General features: G+C 40.6%; 1 protein-coding gene across 2 annotated transcripts in view; it reads right to left on the bottom strand.

Annotated features, from left to right (window-relative positions):
* Positions 1–692: 692 nt before the first annotated feature.
* LOC108677938 (ankyrin repeat and fibronectin type-III domain-containing protein 1) overlaps positions 693–19011 on the bottom strand; it is a 55886-nt gene continuing 37567 nt past the window's right edge. For both annotated transcript variants that reach the window (XM_018166252.2, XM_018166251.2), the window contains exons 2-14: positions 14690–14779; positions 14054–14132; positions 12982–13085; positions 11570–11743; positions 10397–10510; positions 9887–10069; positions 9156–9229; positions 7571–7719; positions 6741–6873; positions 5464–5577; positions 4376–4550; positions 3759–3993; positions 693–3568 (exon numbers count right to left, since the gene is read on the bottom strand). In XM_018166252.2, the coding sequence (XP_018021741.1) occupies positions 1648–3568; positions 3759–3993; positions 4376–4550; positions 5464–5577; positions 6741–6873; positions 7571–7719; positions 9156–9229; positions 9887–10069; positions 10397–10510; positions 11570–11743; positions 12982–13085; positions 14054–14132; positions 14690–14768 (3534 nt within the window). In that variant the 5' untranslated portion in view covers positions 14769–14779 and the 3' untranslated portion in view covers positions 693–1647. The remainder of the gene's footprint in view (positions 3569–3758; positions 3994–4375; positions 4551–5463; positions 5578–6740; positions 6874–7570; positions 7720–9155; positions 9230–9886; positions 10070–10396; positions 10511–11569; positions 11744–12981; positions 13086–14053; positions 14133–14689; positions 14780–19011) is intronic.

The raw sequence follows: 19011 nt of genomic DNA, 5'->3' as shown, positions 1-19011 counted from the left end.
CGACAAAAACTTTCTATTCGCAACGAGTTATTCTGTAAGATGTATTGTCTATAGCTCTACAATATACTATGTATTTGGGCTACGTAAGCTCGCTTTCCCTATTTTTGCTAAGATATATGAGTCATCAATCTACCAACGAGAAAGAACAAATATTTTGTTGGATAAAACCGCAGCCAATAATCTTATGAGTTCGTTGTAATTATTCGGTAATGATCTCACGGTATTTTCTCAGTATGGGCAGGTTCCATCCCAGCGTCTATGTGTGGATGGTGGATGGTCGAGGTTCAAACGCTTGAGCGAGGGCTAGCTTAGCTCGACGTGCTAATTTCATGCTTAAAACAACAGCATAAGTTAAAGTACCTCTATCGATAAAATGATTCTAGTCACGCTCGCCAATCACAATAAAAATGCAAATCGTTTCACCAACCCCCCTGTATTCCACTGTATATTTGATTTTGATTTACAATCTACCTCGAGGATGGCATGTCGATACAGAAAGCAAGATTTAATTACAGTTTGAAAGGCTCGGCTCACAATCAGTGATGAGCTCGAGCATTTCAGTGTTCGGGGTATACCGTGCAACTTATCCCATCTAATACGGAACGGAAACTGTTCAGTCCAAATCTCCGATCGAAGCCTTCAACAATGAAAAGAATAAATAGCCTTGATATAAGAAATATTCGTCGCAGAACTAAGTTTAAATCTAATTGTCTTTGGTACAGTCCTATACATGCTAGTCTACGTTGATGCTAATTAAGTTTATTCGCTGATGCTAAGTTTATTCGCTGCATTCTTTTCGTACGGGCATATCACGCTGCTTGCATTAAGCTGACTGTCCTCATTATGGCTCCCAGCCTCAGTGCAAAATAAATTAATTTTGAACAATGTACATGCCTAATTCGAAACGGCAGATTTTCATAAAAATTTGCGTTGAACGCATCACCAAGTATGATAGATGTAGAATATTTCACTGTCATGTTGAAAAATAAGTCGATTAACTCACAAATGATGGAACAAATTAAGAAGGTCGAGCCAAATATCCAATGAAAGATATGTATTTCCTCTGCTAGGTTTATGAACGAAACCCTGTAGAAGAGCGGTCTACTTTACAGGCTAAACATAAACGCATTTCGTTCTAACCTAAAATCATACGTGAAAAAAGCGACTATTGGCCACCAGTCACGAGTGGTGATGGTCCAATGGTGCTCACTGATGGTCCTAGCATACTACCACAGACGTTCAGTTCCAGGTGCCACTGGATACAAGGAAAATATAGCTACAGTACCTTCGTATGTACATAGTAAACTTAGAGAATTAGATCATGTTAAAACTTTTTTGATGGGTTCCTCACTCTTCCAGGTTTGGCGGATTGCGGCTATCATTTTCATTCGTATCCCGTATGAATAAGATAGTGTAGAGGAATCAACATCTGACCTATACGGTGATCTTTTCTCATATTAAATTGAGCTATGCCAGATTTTTTTCTTATGAAGAAGCCAAACCAAGCCAATATGAAGCCAAGTAGAAGGCTGCTGACACACCCAGGGCCCACTCCACAAGGTGCGTCCCCCAGTATTAACTTAACTTACTGTTAATGCTAAGAGATCAAAATGGTTTGTGACGGAGAAATACGCATGGTTACAGGTCCTAGGGGAAGATTGGGGTCTGGTCTGGGGACGAGGAGTCGCTTGGGGATGAGTGGGGACTCACTTCAGGAGGAGGAACAACTTTACTCCCATCAGAAGAGGAAGAACCGTGCCCTGAATTGCGCGATGTGCAATGGTTTATGGCTGCAAGAAGATCGGTCTTGGTCCTGACATACAATCTGCCCTGACGCCATGGATCTTGAAGTGACAATAGCTTAAAGTCGTCTCGCAGGCAGCGCTCCCTCTTGTCTATCACAGCCACCAAACAGAAGTTCTTGAGCTTCTCTGTGCCATAAGTTGGTCCCTTCTTGCCTTTCTGCACGACTGCGACATTCAAGTGGCGGACCACAACGTCTATTACGTCCCTAGCAGTTGTTTTATTGTTAACTTGAATTTTCACAGATACTCCTTTAGCCATACCCGTCTCGTAAGCAGCGTACACCTGCTTGATGGCCTTCGTCTCCTCAGCTTTCCGACCGTCGATTTCCTCTCCCTCCACACCGCTCCTTGTCTCACTATTCTCGCTGCGGCCGCTTTCTCGACTCAATAGACTGAGCGCATCGGTCTCGGTCTCAGTGGATGAAAAAGACTTAAGACTCGTCGTCATGCTGGGAAAAGAAGCCTCTGACTCGTGTCCTGAACCACTCCCTGCGACGTTCATATCTAAGGGCAGGCAGCTAGCAAAATTTAAGTCGTAGCAGCTAGATAATGGACTCCTAATTGAGCCTGTCGTTTTGCGAGCACAGCATATAGGATCCAAGTCCCTTCGTCTGCGGTCATTTAATGGATCAATAATTGAGTTTATAGATAATGAATCACAGAAAACAGATTGATTATGAGACGGAGGTATTCGGTCAGAGTCAAGTGGGTCATTCCCGTCCACTCGTGCTGGGGCACTTGCTTTTCGAGGGAATGGCCCGTCCGGAGCGATAGAATCCGGCAATTGAATTTCACTTCTAGTTTTCAATTGATCTTTTCTGTACATAGTTGGCTCATCCGATGTAGCAAACGAGCTAAGTTTAGAGGGAGTTTGTGAACAATAATACTCAGGATCGATGTCACCTGGGATGTGAGATAAACAATCAGAGGTCTTGGACTTGGTAAAATTAGATTGAGCCTTAGGTGTTACGCGCACATTTTCTGCCGTGCTGGATTTCTTCATCGTTCGATGCCGACTGGATTGAAGCCTATCGTCAGATTTACAGAACCGTTTCTTTTCAGCACCAAAATGTATCGAGTCTGATGAACTGTGGTGGAGGAGGCCATGGAATGGAGGACTGGAAGGAGGAGAAGACGCGTCTGAGAGTCTGTGGGAGCTCCAACTGGAATGGGAGTTGCGTGAAACGGATGAGCCAAGGGAGGCGGTTATGGCACTCATAGGAACTCCGTGACTGGTTTTGTCCCTTGCAAAACTGATAGCATCCTTGACCCAGCGGAGCTGCTTCCAAGCGTCATCCAGCATCTGCTGGAAGCGCTGGACCTGCGCCAGTCTTTGTTTGGTGGCATTGATCTCTTCCTGGCTGAATGCCTCACGCTTGGCGTGTTCGGCCACAAGTTTGTCCATTTCAAGGATGCACGAGAGCCTAGCGTAGCGTTCGAGCAGCGGGGAGAGGTACGTCGAAAGATGCACCATCTCGAACGTGTGGATGGGTAGGGCCAGCAGGTCAGGTCGCGATAACAACGAATCCTCTTGGCCGAGGTTACAGAAGAGAGACTCGCTTGGTGGGAACATCAGTATAAGTGACACGTCCCCATCAAAATCAAGAACCTCCCCAGTATATATCCGATGGTCTCCACTCATCCCCAGCTGCGAGAGGAGCTTGTGGGCAGCGGCGGCCAGCTGGCTTTGCCACACCTGCTGGGCAGGACTGGGCGGGGAATCTTTTCCAGAGCGCAGCTGTTGCACCCACTCCCACTCCTCCCTGATGGTACGGACACAACGATCGATATTTAGTTGAAAATTTCAGCCTCATTCATCACTCAGTACATTATGAAATGCGTAACTAGTCTCTCAGCTAACAAAGGAACCACCGTGTCGCCAGAACTAATTTTATTTCCATCATTTTTAAAATTTAATAAATATGAGCTCTTATGCATCACTCGAAAACATACCTGGAAACGTGGGTGTTGTCGCGGATCTTGACATTGGGCAGCATGTTGGGGCCCTTGTCGGGCACGAGGACTCGCAGGTGCTCCATGGAACTCTGGAGCTTCAGGTATCCGAGGTAGAGGCCACGGGGCAGGTGGTTGCTGGAGGCTCGCCCGTACTCGATCTGCTTCAGGAGCGACGCTAGGAGGAGCTCCCCTGCTGAGGGCGAGGGCGCGTCGCCTGGGGTGCTGATGGGACCTGAAGTTCAGGGAAATCATTACTATTCGTTTCGCGATTACAAAGTGTGAAAGTTTTTTTTTTGGATTAGTAAAATCGTTGCAAGTTTTACAGATTTTGAGGAATGAGGGATTTATCGCTGCTTGCTGTATCTAACGGGCCATAGGGTACGCATACAGTGGAAGCAGGTTTGCCGGCGCGGGTAACCTGCTCCAACCTGCCACAAGAATGAACATAGGATAATAATGTAAGTGTTCACAGCGAAAACCTGTACGAACAGGCTTCTGTATTCTATGGTTTCAGGCGCCAGCCTGAGCAGGTAACCAGCACGCTGGCAACCTGCTTTCACTGTGTGCGTACCCTTAGGGGTGATGGAACCTGGCAAGATGTTGGGCGGACTCACTGACACCGGAGAGCTTCCTCTCCTTGAGTTTGCTGAGCGGCGCCCACTTTACGTTGATGGTAGCGATACTCTTGGTGGAGCGGACGTGCTTGACGGTGCAGAACACCAACGCGCCCTGGCTGTCCTTGATGATCTCATGGTACAGCTGGCCCAGGTCCTGAACTCCCAGCGCCGTCTGCCCACCAATAATTTTGTGGTCATTTGACCCTGAGTCAGTGTATCAGGTGTCCACCTAAGGCTGATCACCAGCAACAAAATTACAAAAATGTCTATGCATATTTGGTTAAAATTGGCGAAATTACTCTGGTATTTTATCATATATGGTTCAGATATTTTCTTTTCGAAATTGAATAACTGGAAATGTGAGTACATAAAAACAACACCCTAGACGGTCGGTGGAAACTTATAGAGTACAGTTACGAAGAGGTCACACTGCGAGAAAAATTATCGAAAAAAAAAAAAAAAATGAGCTGCCTTTAATCGCCGCAGTTATAAGAATACACAACAGGCTTCTTGACAAACAGTGAACTCGTGACCTCGCGCTGCGCATAACTCTTAATATATAACTCGGTACTCATTGCAGTGAGTGACAAAGAGCGCATTTTCTCGTCGACGAAAACTTGAGGTCACGGACGGACGGACAGACGGACATGGCGAGCACAATAGTGCATTTTTTCCATAAATGAGAAAATGCACTAAAAAGAGGAGCCGGCCTCGCACACATTATGAAAAATAATTACAAAATATAGATCTGACAAGCCTGAATACATAATCAAACAAAAAAGTAACGAACGATTTTTCTTCGTTCACATCTAACAGGCGATGTTTATGAAAAGTGCCCATCTGCGTAGGTTTAAGACACAATTTCCTTCACAATAGATGGGCGCCTTCCTAACCCTAAACTTGCAACCAACTCATAATTTTGAGGAAAGTGATGGACTACGAAAAGTCGACACAAATGCCACAGTGTGACAAATTTAGTAAATTTCTGAAAAGAACACGAAGGATATTTGCTGAAATAAGAAATGGGCTCCATACAAAAGGAGAAAAATGTGTCCAAATGAGGCAGAATGGCGTGCATAGCAAACCTGCATGTTGGCGGCGGCTTGAAGGAGTTTGCTACGGAACGGAAGATACGACACAGAGCCCGCGCGCTCCATGTCTTGTCGTAAGCTTTTGACGTCATCCCACGTGGCCGCGACCTGCGCGATGCAAAATTGCTCCATGAATCGTAAGAAATGAAAGCTGAATAAACATATTGGCTACTTTATGAAGGCTGACAATATCATCATCATCAAAAAAATAAAAATTTCCTCGAATATAATAGAATGCATAGAAAAGAAATGAATTAATATACCTAATAGAAATAAATAAATTCACTGTAAAAATGAAAATTTTAAACTCCTGGCCATGGATGAATTAGAATTGTCATTTTTTCAAGTGGTCGAGAAGCAGTTTAAATTGTCGTCGTATGAAATTGAGTTAAGGATTTTCAGGAAATATTTTAAAATATTGGCAAAGCCAACAGTAATTTTTATTTCACTAGGAAACATACATTTGCGCGCATCCAATAAATCTAACTGAATTTACTGCAACTGAATGCTCCGTGATGATCATCTACGGATCACAGAATTAAAAAAATATAACTCAGTACTCAAAGCAGTGAGTGACAGAGAGCGCATTTTCTCGTCGACGAAAACTTGATGTCACGGACGGACGGACAGACGGACAGACAGACAGACGGACATGGCGAGTACAATAGTGCATTTCTTCCATAAATGAGAAAATGCGCTAAAAATACATACTAGTAATGCTGGAATAAATAATACCTGAAAATATTTATGAATATCCACTCATGTCGCCGGCCTTCAATAGTAACGATCTATTTTATGAGCAAAATTATACCAAAACTTTCTAGCAGGATTAGAAGAGCTTTACTGCTATGGTGCATTAATCAAACCCAATGAATCATACCGACCAGTATTAATCAAACCCAATGAATCATAGTGACCAGTATTATATGGTTTATATTGACGAGCGTTGAGTTAGTACGTTCAGTGTCTACAGAGTGGCGAATCGCGTGTCATTGACGATAATTTAAATACAATTTATCAACACAAAACCTTGTAACTCCTCAAAATTTTCCCGCACTTTAAAACCTAAACTTGCTTGGATTACAGAGTCTCCCTCCATCCAAGATTCTATTGGAAAATGGCACGGAGCTACTTACTTACCAAAGTATCGGTTGAAGCTTAAAAAACCATTGTTAGCTGCAAGAGTCAAGCCTGTAATTTATTCTATTCAAGAAGGATAATATTTCTGGTATGCAATACTATTTCCAGAGTTGATAATCATGAGTGCTGACCTCCATGAGCCACTTGAGGTCCTGCTTCGCCTGGCTAGGGAAGTTCTCATCGACCTCCACGACGGGTAGGAACTCTTCGGTGGTGACAAGCACCTTGTTCTCGCACCACACGATACTCGCAAGGTAGCAGCCCCTGCACGGGCAATACCAACATGTCATCACATGCTATATCCTTGGTACTGGGCAGGAGGTAGTAAACTTGACGCAAGAGTTAAGATGTAATGAGCATCAAATGAGGTCGAGCTGCTCTCGTTAGTTTGGCGGCGACAAATTTTTCCGCATTCTTTGTTACATGTTTATAGGGAGTACGTATCGACGAGTTTTTGAACACCAGATAGTAAAATACATCAAAAGAAAGGATCGAGTTTCAATTTCAAATAATCAAATAATTCAATTGCTACTACCAGTAAGGCTCAACTTCATGTTACTCAATTGCTGAAATCAACGTTCATTGAATGCAGTATAATAAGATACAATCCTTTTCGTGGGATCTCTAAGGATTGTTTTTTATCAGCTTGAGGTATTCCTTAGAAACGTATTCTTCCGTCAAACTTACTAAAATAGGGTCATGGTCTATCATTTCATTATGGAGTTATTGAATTCTATTTCAACTTTATAATCATTTCAAAATTATCTTCGATTCTTTGGTTGTGTGGATCTCATAGCTACTTATGGGGTTATTCTGCGATGTAAACTAGTACCCATTTACTTTCATTACTGGGTACGCATCGAGTCTCCATTTTTTTTATGCCTCTTCTTTTTCAAAGCCTGAACTCCTCAAGAAGCCACCTGGTCAAGTCGAGATGCCAGTTATCTGTCCAGGTTCTCACCTCTTTAGGTTCTTATGGAACTTGGGGGCGGGCGTGAAGAGCTGCATGATGGCTTTCTTCTTCTGCGCGCGGCGCTGATTGAGCGGCGTCTCCTGGCCTGGTTCCATCGCCCGGATCTCAGATGCGTGCTCCGGCCGAGCGCTCCGCACCTGCGGACAGACGTGCGTAAGGCCAGCATTTCCCAACGCGTTACAGACATGGGGCCGGATTATCAAAACATCGCTAAGTACACGTAGCGACTTACGTGTGGAGTAAGTGCTGATATGAAGAAGTAACTCTAGCGGTGGTATTATCAAAACATTTGCGCGGGAAGCTACGTACAAGAAGCCGTACGTAGCTCTATGCCTGCTCGGAGGTGTCGTAAGTGGAGTTACGTAGAAGTTTTGAGTGCGCCGAAGCAATATAAAACTATTGATTTACTTGCAACACGGTAAATTGTGATAGAATTTTGTCAATAATTCAACATAGGCATAATATTTGATCGTGCTAAACGGTGCTTCTTGAGAAAAAAATTCAATTAAGTTATGCCAGCTAATTTCTTTTCCTTTTGTGCTGTAATTTGCAAGCAAATCTTGATATTCGTATCTAAGAGTTTTATGATCATTCACTAAAATAATATTTTCATGACTTTTTTGATTCAAAACTATGTGGAGTTTGACAAGCCAACCATTTTTCTAGCTACGTACACAAATTCCTTTCTTTCTCCGCTGATAGTTGAACTCCAACTCACAAAATGTTCTAAATTCTAAGTAGCTCTCTAAAAAGTCCTCAAATTTTGAATGGGAAAAATGTAATTTTTTGCCTTGATTGCAAAAAATTACAATCAAGGCGTTGTCATTGCTATTTAGACAACGTCTTACTCATTTCTCCAAATGCTCCCTAGTCAGTCAACGCAGATGACGCTGACACAATACAACCTCCTTTCATCCACGCGCACTGCGCACTGAGTCGACAGGAGCTAGGAACAGCAAATTCGAAGCCTCTGATTGGTAAGTTAGTTGGATGGTTTCGATAATACCTTTTCAGATGAGTCTTGCGTAAGACAGTTTTGTTAATGCCAAATTTTGACTGACTTACGCAATACGTAACTTTTTGAACGTAAGTACGAAAAGTTACGTGTACTTAGCGGAGTTTCGTTAATCTCTGCCATGGTACACTTTCATGGTACACTTTCATGTTACACTTTCATGTACACTACCATGTACACTATCATACTACACTTTCATGTTACACTTTCTCCGACGACATACAAACCAGGTGAAGTGAGTTCAGTTTTTCTATAACCTCACGTACCCCTTATCCTAGGTAATTTTCCTCTAACATTTGACAGGTCATAATTTATGTCGTCAGCAATACTCTCAATCGATAACGTATCAGTATCTTCTTGATTAAAAGATCAGAGACTTCGTCGCACCATCACTCACTGGGTTTCGAAATATACTATTAAGTGTTTAAACTCGGCGTTGAATTCCGTCCACTTAAAACTGGAAACCAAATTGCTTTCATTAAATGTTTTTGCTTCAAAATGCGGGATTCGAACGCATCATATGGATAATTCGGTTTAATATGAAGAAGGCAAACTCACCTGGTTAAATAAGTTATCGAACTCGCGCAGGAGGCCGTCAAAACGCGGCTTTCTTGAGTCCAGATCTCGCCAACCTGCGAGGGGAGTGGGAATTATTGCACGAACTTTACACGCCAAAAAGAGATGAGGCCTATTAAATTCTGTCTATTTATAGCAAAATAAATACAATATTAGTTCTTTTGACAGATGTTTCTGAGGTATGGAAAATATTAAGCAGATCACACGTAAATGAGAACCTAAAAGAACTTGGTCCCACAAGTTGATACCTAATATGACTCCGCCTTAAGAATAGAACATATTATCCCCGGCATCCAATAAAACTCTTCTCTCTTACATACCCTGAATTCATTTAGCCTCTAGATAAGATTATATATGACTGTCATTGGTCATTTAAACGTAAATTTACGCAGTGAATGACATCGCAATTCAATTTCTACACAAAGAAATTCCCGAGTCTCTGGTAGGACAAGAAACTACCAAATTAGAAAATAAATATTGGATGAGTTTGAAATACATGCGGACATTTGCCAAATGGAAGTGATATGAAACATTGAGCCACATTGAAAAATGATAAAAAATTCTAGCATTACTTCAAGTGGAATCGTAATTACTATCGTAGAATAAGCATGAATTTTCCTTGTGCATAACCGGAGACATGTACGCATTTGAAAAACCTAAAGAAAATTTGAGTACGCAGTAATGAAACAACAACAAAACAATTGTGCACCCACTGGAAGGAACAGCGAATGGGGGGGATGTTAAGATGGGCACCCCGTATCCCCTGAGGTTGCCTGCTGACACTCGGAACGCATGGCGCCGCCCCTGCGCCAGGCGCTCGATCACCACAGAGTTCCTCCTGAGGTCTGTTAGCTCCTGCGACTGTGCCGACGCCCACTCGTCCACACTCCACTCCACTGCACAGGTTAACGATGCGAACGTTTAAATTCTTATTTTATTCTTAAAACACGGCTGGATTATACAGCTAAAAATGGCATTAGAAAAGAAACGGTTATGCGGCTACTCTTTCCGACCTTCAGACCGACGTACCAATTGCAAAACCACTGATGTTCCAACAGCCGACTCGGTCAATTTTAAATAAACTCAAAGCATTTTTATTGACATGCAGCCTCAGCGTTTGTCAATACCATTGTACTCTTCTTCACTACGCAGCGAAACACGTGCGGCATTTCGGTAATCGTTACAAGACTCACATGTGCCTGTCTGTCACGCACGACACTCACCCTTGAACTTGGTGACGATTTGAGGTGGTGAGGCGTGAGGCTCTGCGAAGCTCACCTTCACCCTCGTACTATCGATCACCTCAACATTAGCGCTGCTCGGGGCGTCCGGCACCTCTGTGAGGGGCATTAGAGTGTGATGGTGTCACTAATGCGTTATTCTCGCTTTAAATATGATACGACATTAGGATTTGGTTCAAACATTATATGATAATTGTGGTAGAATGGACATAAATGCGGAACTGTTACATAACTCTAGTCGCATCAGGTACAATCAATCACACGTGTGGTTTATTCAAATTATTATCATTGCACAAAAAAAAAAGACTCCCGATGAAGAGTATCAGAACTAAGCCAGCAAATCGCTACGTCAATTATGCTTAGAGGTTATTTGAAACCGATTGTTTTCCAGTGTACTCATGGAGTTTTAAGTGTAATTGTGGCATCAGGGAGTGATTTCGAATTCAGGGTATGTTGTTGGCATTGAGATATATGGATGGCTTGAGATGTGATGATAGGGGTAATTAAGGCATCGTACGACAAAATAGGATTAAATGGTGAATTAGGAACCAACCGCTTTGAATTAGGGACCATTAGGACATTAGGAAATGAGCTTGGAAATACGATTCTTGAACAAATGTATCTTTAACATTTCAGTGATAATTTTGACATTTGTAGGGTGTATGTGCCCACGATTCTGATAATCTCATAAACAAAGAAAATAATAACTGAGATAAAGTCTACTCTATAACCTTAATGGATTCCTAAGTTACATTCTTCTACACCTTAACGTCCCCTCCACGTTTTTTCCCTGAATGTTTCCTAAGTTACATTCTTCTACACCTGAACGTCCGCTGCACGTTTTTCCTTGAATGTTTCCTAAGTTTTATTCTTCTACACCTGAACGTACCCTGCATATTTTTTCCCTGAATGTTTCCTAAGTTTTATTCTTCTACACCTGAACGTCCCCTGCACGTTTTCCCCTAAATATCTGACTCCTGCTGGGGGTGCTGAAGCCCTTGCGACTCACGAAGAGACTCAAGACCGCTTTTTTCCCTAAATATCTGACTCCTGCCGTGGTGCTAAAGCCCTTTGCGACTCACGAAGGGACTCAAGGCCGCTTTTTTCCCTAAATATTTTACTCCTGCCGGGGGTGCTGAAGCCCTTGCGACTCACGAAGGGACTCGAGGCCGCGCTGTATGCTGGCGTGGAGCTTGCAGTGTCGCTGCCACGCCTCCCGGTGTCTCTCCTGCTCTTTGCTGGTCACCGCCGCCGCGACGATGGCTTCATAGCGACGCTCTGCTACACGCAGGCACTTGTCCAGGTGCTGTACGTTAGCCTCGTAGTTCTCTGTGGGAGAGGTGGTAGTTGTTAGGCGAGGTGTCCGATGATAGTTAATATTAGTAGTTAATAAGTAGTTAATATTATTAATTTATTTAATAATTAATATATTAATAAGAAGTTAATATTATTGGGCTGCTTGTCTATAATGGTAGTTAATATTGTTAGGCGTGGTGTTTATGATGGTTAATATAAGAAGGCTGCTTGTCTATAATGATAGTTAATATTACTTGGCTGCTTGCCTATGATGATAGTTAATATTTTAGGCGTGGTGCTTATGATGATAGTTAATATTATTAGGCTGCTTGTCTATGATGATAGTTAAAATTAGTAGGCTGCTTCTCTATATGATGATAGTTAATATTATTAGGCTGCTGCTCTATATGATGATGGTTAATATTATTAGGCTGCTGCTCTATATGATGATAGTTAATATTATTAGGCTGCTTGTCTATGATGATAGTTAATAGTACTAGGCTGCTTGTCTATGATGATAGTTAATAGTACTAGGCTGCTTGTCTGCGATGATGGTGGCGATTATAATGATTGTTAAGGTGATTCTCTGTGGCAAGAAGCAGCAGTTATTTGGGTACATGCGGGAGTATGCAAAGGTGGTTTACTGAAACGGGCGAAGCGGTCAATTGGGCAATATTTGAGGATAAAATCTGTGTTTTCTCAGTAAGTCACTGTAAAGAGATTAGTTGATTTTGTAGTGTAATCTGGTTATACGTTTTTTCGATAGACTATCAGATGATTGGTCACTACAGAAACCAGAATAAGCAACAGTTTTGCTTGAATTCGTGCAAAACATTATGCACGTATGATTTTTAACTTTAGAAAATTGAACCTTTTTATTTTTATACATGAGAATCGTAAGGTAACGTAGAAATTTTTTTTAAAAATGATTCTGAAATTTGTAAAAAGCAACAACACAGGAGTTCAATGTCCGGCAGTGTGTTCAACGGCAGGTTCCGTGTGTTCAACGTAAGTAAGTGTGTGTGCATTTAAAGCCACGTATTTGAGGATACAATCTCAGGATGTGTGTTTTAAGGCTGTTGATCATGGACAGCATGTTGATGAAAAATTTATGTCCGTCAGATGGTTAAGTTCATCGTCCTGTGGCAAGTCGTTAACGTCAGGTGTTGTATTTTTCATTTCAGGTTGTAGGTTTAAACTTCAGGTACACGAGTTCACACAAACACAGTTACAGGTACACAAGTACACATGAGTTCACACAGCTAACTCACTGCTTGTGTCCTCCCGAGCGCCATGTTTGAGCAACAGCCGCACCAGTTCAACGTTGTGGTTCATGGTCGCCAACTCCAGCACAGACAGTCCCTCGTTGTTTACGCTGAACAAAACACGTACATGTTATTCTTTGAATACAAAAAAATGGAACAAGCGCAAGAAAAAGTTTTTGGGATTTATATATCGACAGAAATTGGAAAAACTTAGCGAATGGGTGAAACACACAGGTGAATTTTCTACAGGCGAGGATACGAAAAGGAGAATGAAAGTAAATCCATTATACAATGTTGAGCAGAGAAAATGATGAGTAAGTGAAATGTGTAATAAATAAATAAAATAGCAGTGATAGACTACTACCACTATGTTAAATTACTTTATTACATACTTTAAATTAAATGCATAATAAAGGTAGGCTCGCAGCCTCCACACGGATATGTCATCTTGAACAAATCATAAAAAAGATCCTATTACGTACTAGAGATTATGCATGAACTTCAACTGTAGATTGTTCAATATCAGGAAAACCTATCGATGTTGTTGACGCAGAATTAAAATACAGGCATTAACATTAACTCGGATGGGAAAGATACAGACAGGACCAGCTTTGAGCGATTGCATTAAGTAGAACCGTGGTCAATGAAAGAAGAATTATTGAAATTTAAACAAAAATATGGAATATGAATGAGGTTTCAAGTGAGAGATGTTGAAGCTCACCTGTTGATTAAAATACAGGTATTGACATTAAAACCCAATTCGAAAGGGAAAGATGCAGACAGGACTAGCGATGAGCGATTGCAATAAGTAGAGCCACGGTAGATGAATAAGGAATTAATGAAATTTGAACAAAAATATGGAAGTTGAATGAGGGCTAAAGTGAGATGTTGAAGCGCACCTGTTGATTAAAATACAGGTATTGACATTAAAACCCAATTCGAAAGGGAAAGATGCAGACAGGACTAGCGATGAGCTATTGCAATAAGTAGAGCCGAGGTAAATGAAAGAAGAATTATTGAAATCTGAACATAAATATGGAATTTGAATGAGGTTCAAGTGAGAGATGTTGAAGCGCACCTGTTGACGTTGAGCTCGTTATTCTTGAGGATGTTTGCTGCCCTCTCAAACTGGTTGTTCTGGACCGCCGAGAACAAGGCTGCAATAAACGTTTAACATTTTAGCGTCCAACATTTTCAGTCAGACAAATGTTAAGTCATCATCTTGGTGGATGTTTAAAATTTACTAACTTGGTGGATGTTAAAAATTGTACCAATTTGGTGGATGTTAAAAATTTACCAACTTTGTGGATTTCACCTATTTACCATGTTGGTGGATGCTAACTACTTACCGTGTTTGTGAATGTTGACTACTCACCATGTTGGTGGATGTTGACTACTCACCATGTTGATGGATGTCGATTATCCATTATATTTGAATGATGTTGACTACTCACCGTGTTGGTGAATGTTGACTACTCACCATGTTGGTGGATGTTGACTACTCACCATCTTGGTGGATCTTGACTACTCACCATGTTGGTGGATCTTGACTACTCACCATGTTGGTGGATGTTGACTACTCACCATGTTGGTGGATGTTGACTACTCACCATGTTGGTGAATGTTGACTACTCACCATGTTGGTGGATGTTGACTACTCACCATGTTGATGGAAGTTGACTACTCACCATGTTGGTGGATGTTGACTACTCACCATGTTGATGAATGTTGATCTTGTTAATTTTGCGGTCAGTTTTGCCCCGGTTGAAGCCCTCGCCGATGAAGCCCTCCATGGCGGACCGGCCTGAGAAAATTACGGAGGTCATTATTTTATACTTAATTAATACAATATATGTAAGATATTATTGATAAAACATCAACTGCAGGATGAATTTTCAAGTTATCGTTGGTAACTGCGGGCATGGTAATGACTATAGGAATAGTAACTATAAGCCCGGCATTAATAGTTTTTATGAAATTTCATCAAGAAGTGGCGTACCTACGTACTTTATTGAAAATATACTGCTCTTGAAAAATATGGATAGCCATAGAAACGTCACGAAGTTCATAAAAAAACAAGCGAGATGCCGTATGTCATAGATGAAAGTCACCTAAAATTCATTACAATTACTGAAATTCATCATTCTAAGCCTGGTCATCGTTATTAAACGAGGTTATCGTATGTTGTCAAACGACCATAACTTGACATATAAAAAGTGTTTCTTGCTACTCTTACAATGTAGTTGCAACCATTATTTCAGAATGCATGAGTATCAGTTAGACGTCATAAATTAGAGAAAGAGAACGCAGTAACATACTAAATGTTCTTTCACAAACGTTCTGCGACGAGGGATTCTTACGCCGGCTTGACATGAGGCCTCGTCGAACACATGGGGCAGTCTGCGAGTGCAATGCCTGCTAGTGCCAACACAATAAATCGCAATGAAGATAATCGGACTAGTTAAATGATTTTCGAAATAAGCGCGCAATTCAAATTCAAGCAAGCCGTTTCATACCAACCTAAAAATGAAAAGAATATTTTCTTTTACACGAGCTTCTGTGGCTTAAGCATCAAGATCACTTCATTGCTTAAATCGCCAATTTACCATCAATTTAAAAACAAGTAATATAACTAAAAAAATCACCATTGCTTTATAAGAGAAAAAGTTTCGGAGTCCAGTTCTATTGTCAGTACGAAATTTTAGGACGCAATTTTTACGCATTATTTTTTGGTTAAAATGTGTTTTTGTCACAAATAGCTTACACTCGAATAATGATATTTTTTCCAAGTAATATACATAGATTGTCCCGATAGATTGCTCCCGATCATTGTTCGTTTCCTGACTTGTCTCGCATCTGAGACTACGTCAAAGGAATTTAAAGTTTTTTTAGCTAAATACCTCCCGAATGTAAATCATGTATTGCTGAAGAATAATTTCAAATTAAGCTCTTTTTACAACACTCCTCTTTAACTTCACTTCTTGTTTGTCTGTCTGTTTGTCTGTCTGTCTGCTACAAATCTTGTAATCTAAATTTAATACACTTCTACTTATCCTATCGATCTGAAATTTTGTACACTTGTGTAAAGTTGGAGACAATGCATGAATCTAATGTCAAAATAAAAAATTTTAAAAATTAAAAAATTTTTTTTTTCAATATTAAAAAAATTGAAAAAATAATTTTGTCAGCTCCTAATCTTATAACTGATATCTGACACACTTTTATCCGTCTGATTGATCTGAAATTTTACACACTTGTGTGGAGTCAGAGGCAATGCAGGAATCAATTAATAGAATAAATAATTTTGAAAAAAATTATATATTAAAAATTTATATAACAAAAAAAAATTGAAAAATTAATTTTTTAATATTCGAAAATTGAATGAGAAATTCATGGTACATCTTTAAGATTGGAGACACTGGATTCTTTGGAAGTGTTGTCTTTAAAAAAGTAATTTTTTAAACGTATATTATTCAAATATAAAGTTACTCTCCTTGTTCTTTTGCGATCGTGCCTAGTTTAGCAATATAGTTGTGCGCAGTGCACATCAGCTTAATTATGTTTGTATTGTCGGTATTATGACTCTTGTTTCTTAAAGATAAATGGTGAATTTTTGGGTATATTCTTTGCTTGTAAATTCTCGGTTAGCTTAAACATTTTTTATTGAGCCTCTGGCCCAGTTTTATACAGCACTGCGTCAGAGATTTTCAGGCAAGTCATTAATAGACCAAATGATCATCTATTGAATGGCTTTTTTTTTTACAGCAAATGTCAGCAAGCCTTATCGACGCTTGCCCTGTCCGGACAATCCAATATTCATTGTCGACATCAATCGACGACAGTTTTCGCAATTGAGCAAGCATTACACTGCAGCAAATTAATCAGGATTGCAATAGATGAATGTTTTTGGGCTTAAATCATTTTTAATAGAATTTAACCGTTTTGGTTTATCGATAACTTAGTCAAACGAAATTTTTGCTCTACATTTTAACACGTCCAATTTTAAAATAAATATTATGGATATATGGCGCCTCAACACCTAATTATATCGTTGATGTGTTTTCTATGCACTCTGCTCCTTTGAATGTGGAAAGACGATCTCGTGTTTGTTGGTACAAGCAGAAGTTTCAGTAGCATCGCACAAGTCAACTTCAGTTGAAAATGTCAAATGGCGTTTTAGTGACCGGCCAGCACGTGAAAAGAAAAACAGTGTCGCCGTTTTTATTCCAATTTAACACTCAAAACCCGTACAACATTTGAAAAAACGGCAAAACAGTTTTTTACGGTGCAGCCGGTCACTAGAACGCAGGTAGGAATGTTTTTCCACGATTTTTTCGAACAGTGTATTAGTGAATCTTTGAGTCCAGGCGAATAATTTCAAGCACAGTATTATCTATATTATAACACCTGGAGACAAAGAAAACTAGGAAAATGTTAACTGAAAAAATTGTTACTTTCTCTTAACACGTCAACAAAGAGAGCTACCACATGCTTAATGATAGGTTATATTGCAAAGGATATCCTCAAATTAACGCTTGGTCAGAAGAACAAAAGTCTGTACTCACAATATGCAGTGTCAACGCCAGTATCGTTTATTAGCTACGGCAGGAAACTGCTATCTGGAGCTTACGCTGCTCTTTGCCCGAAACTATTGTAAATCATCGACGAATACTAAAATACATATAGAAAAAAGATAAAAAAACTACGAAGTCTCACATAACTCTATTCAGTTTAAATTTGAAGGGTTACGAAAATTTTCTACAAAATGCACGGCAAAGCAGCACAGACTGCTTTATTTATTATCGTGTAAAAATGAAAGTGACTTCTACTACTATCCATATATTTAAGGAATCATTTTATTACAGGCTGAATGCCAACTATTAGTACATGAATTACAATTTAATAAGAAGCCAATGCCCGCTTCACAATAGTACCTTGTTATCCAAACAAAATCTGACCTTTTCCTTACGCAACGCAACGTGGATTTTGCAGTCGCGGGTTCCCGATAATGGGGCCGTAGGACGCAATTGCATCACGTTACCCGTCTGCCGTATGGATGAATTGCAGACGCCGGTAAATTCCACGAGATTCGAGCTTATCTCGTTCTAGTGCGTGCCATGTGGTCACTGAGCATCCGGCCAGCAGCGATAATTTGTGCGAGGTGATAATGAACGCTTGGAGAGGTGCAGTGGCACTCTTGTCCAGGGCCTATACTTTCCCTGGGCCTATACTTTCAAAAAAAGTTAAGAGATCGTAAGTTCATCAGCCAATCATTGACGGCCTTTCAAGCAAAATCCACCAATCACAGACAAGGAAATAGAGCGTAACTACTTACCCAGGGCCTATACTTTCAAAAAAAGTTAAGAGATCGTAAGTTCATCAGCCAATCATTGACGGCCTTTCAAGCAAAATCCACCAATAATAGACAAGAAAATAGAGCGTAAATACTTACGTTCACTTAGCGAGTTTTGAAAGTATGGCTCCAGCGTGACACGATATGGTACGCGGTCCTGGATGTCCAGAGTGACACACGCTGCCGCGATCCTGGATATCAGCGTGAAAAGATGTACGCTACTTAAGCGCTTGTGACCAAGTACAATAGAAATTATGATTTAGTTGTTCAACAATTTTAATTTACATATCAAATTGACAAATCAGAATTATTTCTTGCTGCTCTTACAATGTAGTTGCAACAATGATTTCAGAGAACATGTTATTAGTAAGTATGACGCAATATGTGCCGTATGTTAAGCAGTAGAAGACAGTTCAGACCTCGAGCCAGCGCAGTCTACAACGGTGTTAGCCAAGTTTCTTATTCACATCTCTAATTTAATACAGAGGCTTCAGGTAACGAGCAGACTCTTTAGCATCAACTGAAAGAAAGGACCAGTGCTGCTGCATGGTATTGTCGAGGCATCATATACACGAGGTCATGTCAAGCTGTCGATGAACGCAAAACTGGGACGATGTGCCAATCGGACACCTTGAACAATGAATATTGAGATTTAACAACTAAATAAGATTGTGAAATCAGCA

This window comes from Hyalella azteca, unplaced genomic scaffold (assembly GCF_000764305.2).
Source record: "Hyalella azteca isolate HAZT.00-mixed unplaced genomic scaffold, Hazt_2.0.2 contig16660, whole genome shotgun sequence".
Taxonomy (NCBI): domain Eukaryota; kingdom Metazoa; phylum Arthropoda; class Malacostraca; order Amphipoda; family Hyalellidae; genus Hyalella; species Hyalella azteca.
The sequence above is the reverse complement of the archived record's forward strand: the minus strand, read 5'-3'. Positions and strand labels throughout refer to the sequence as shown.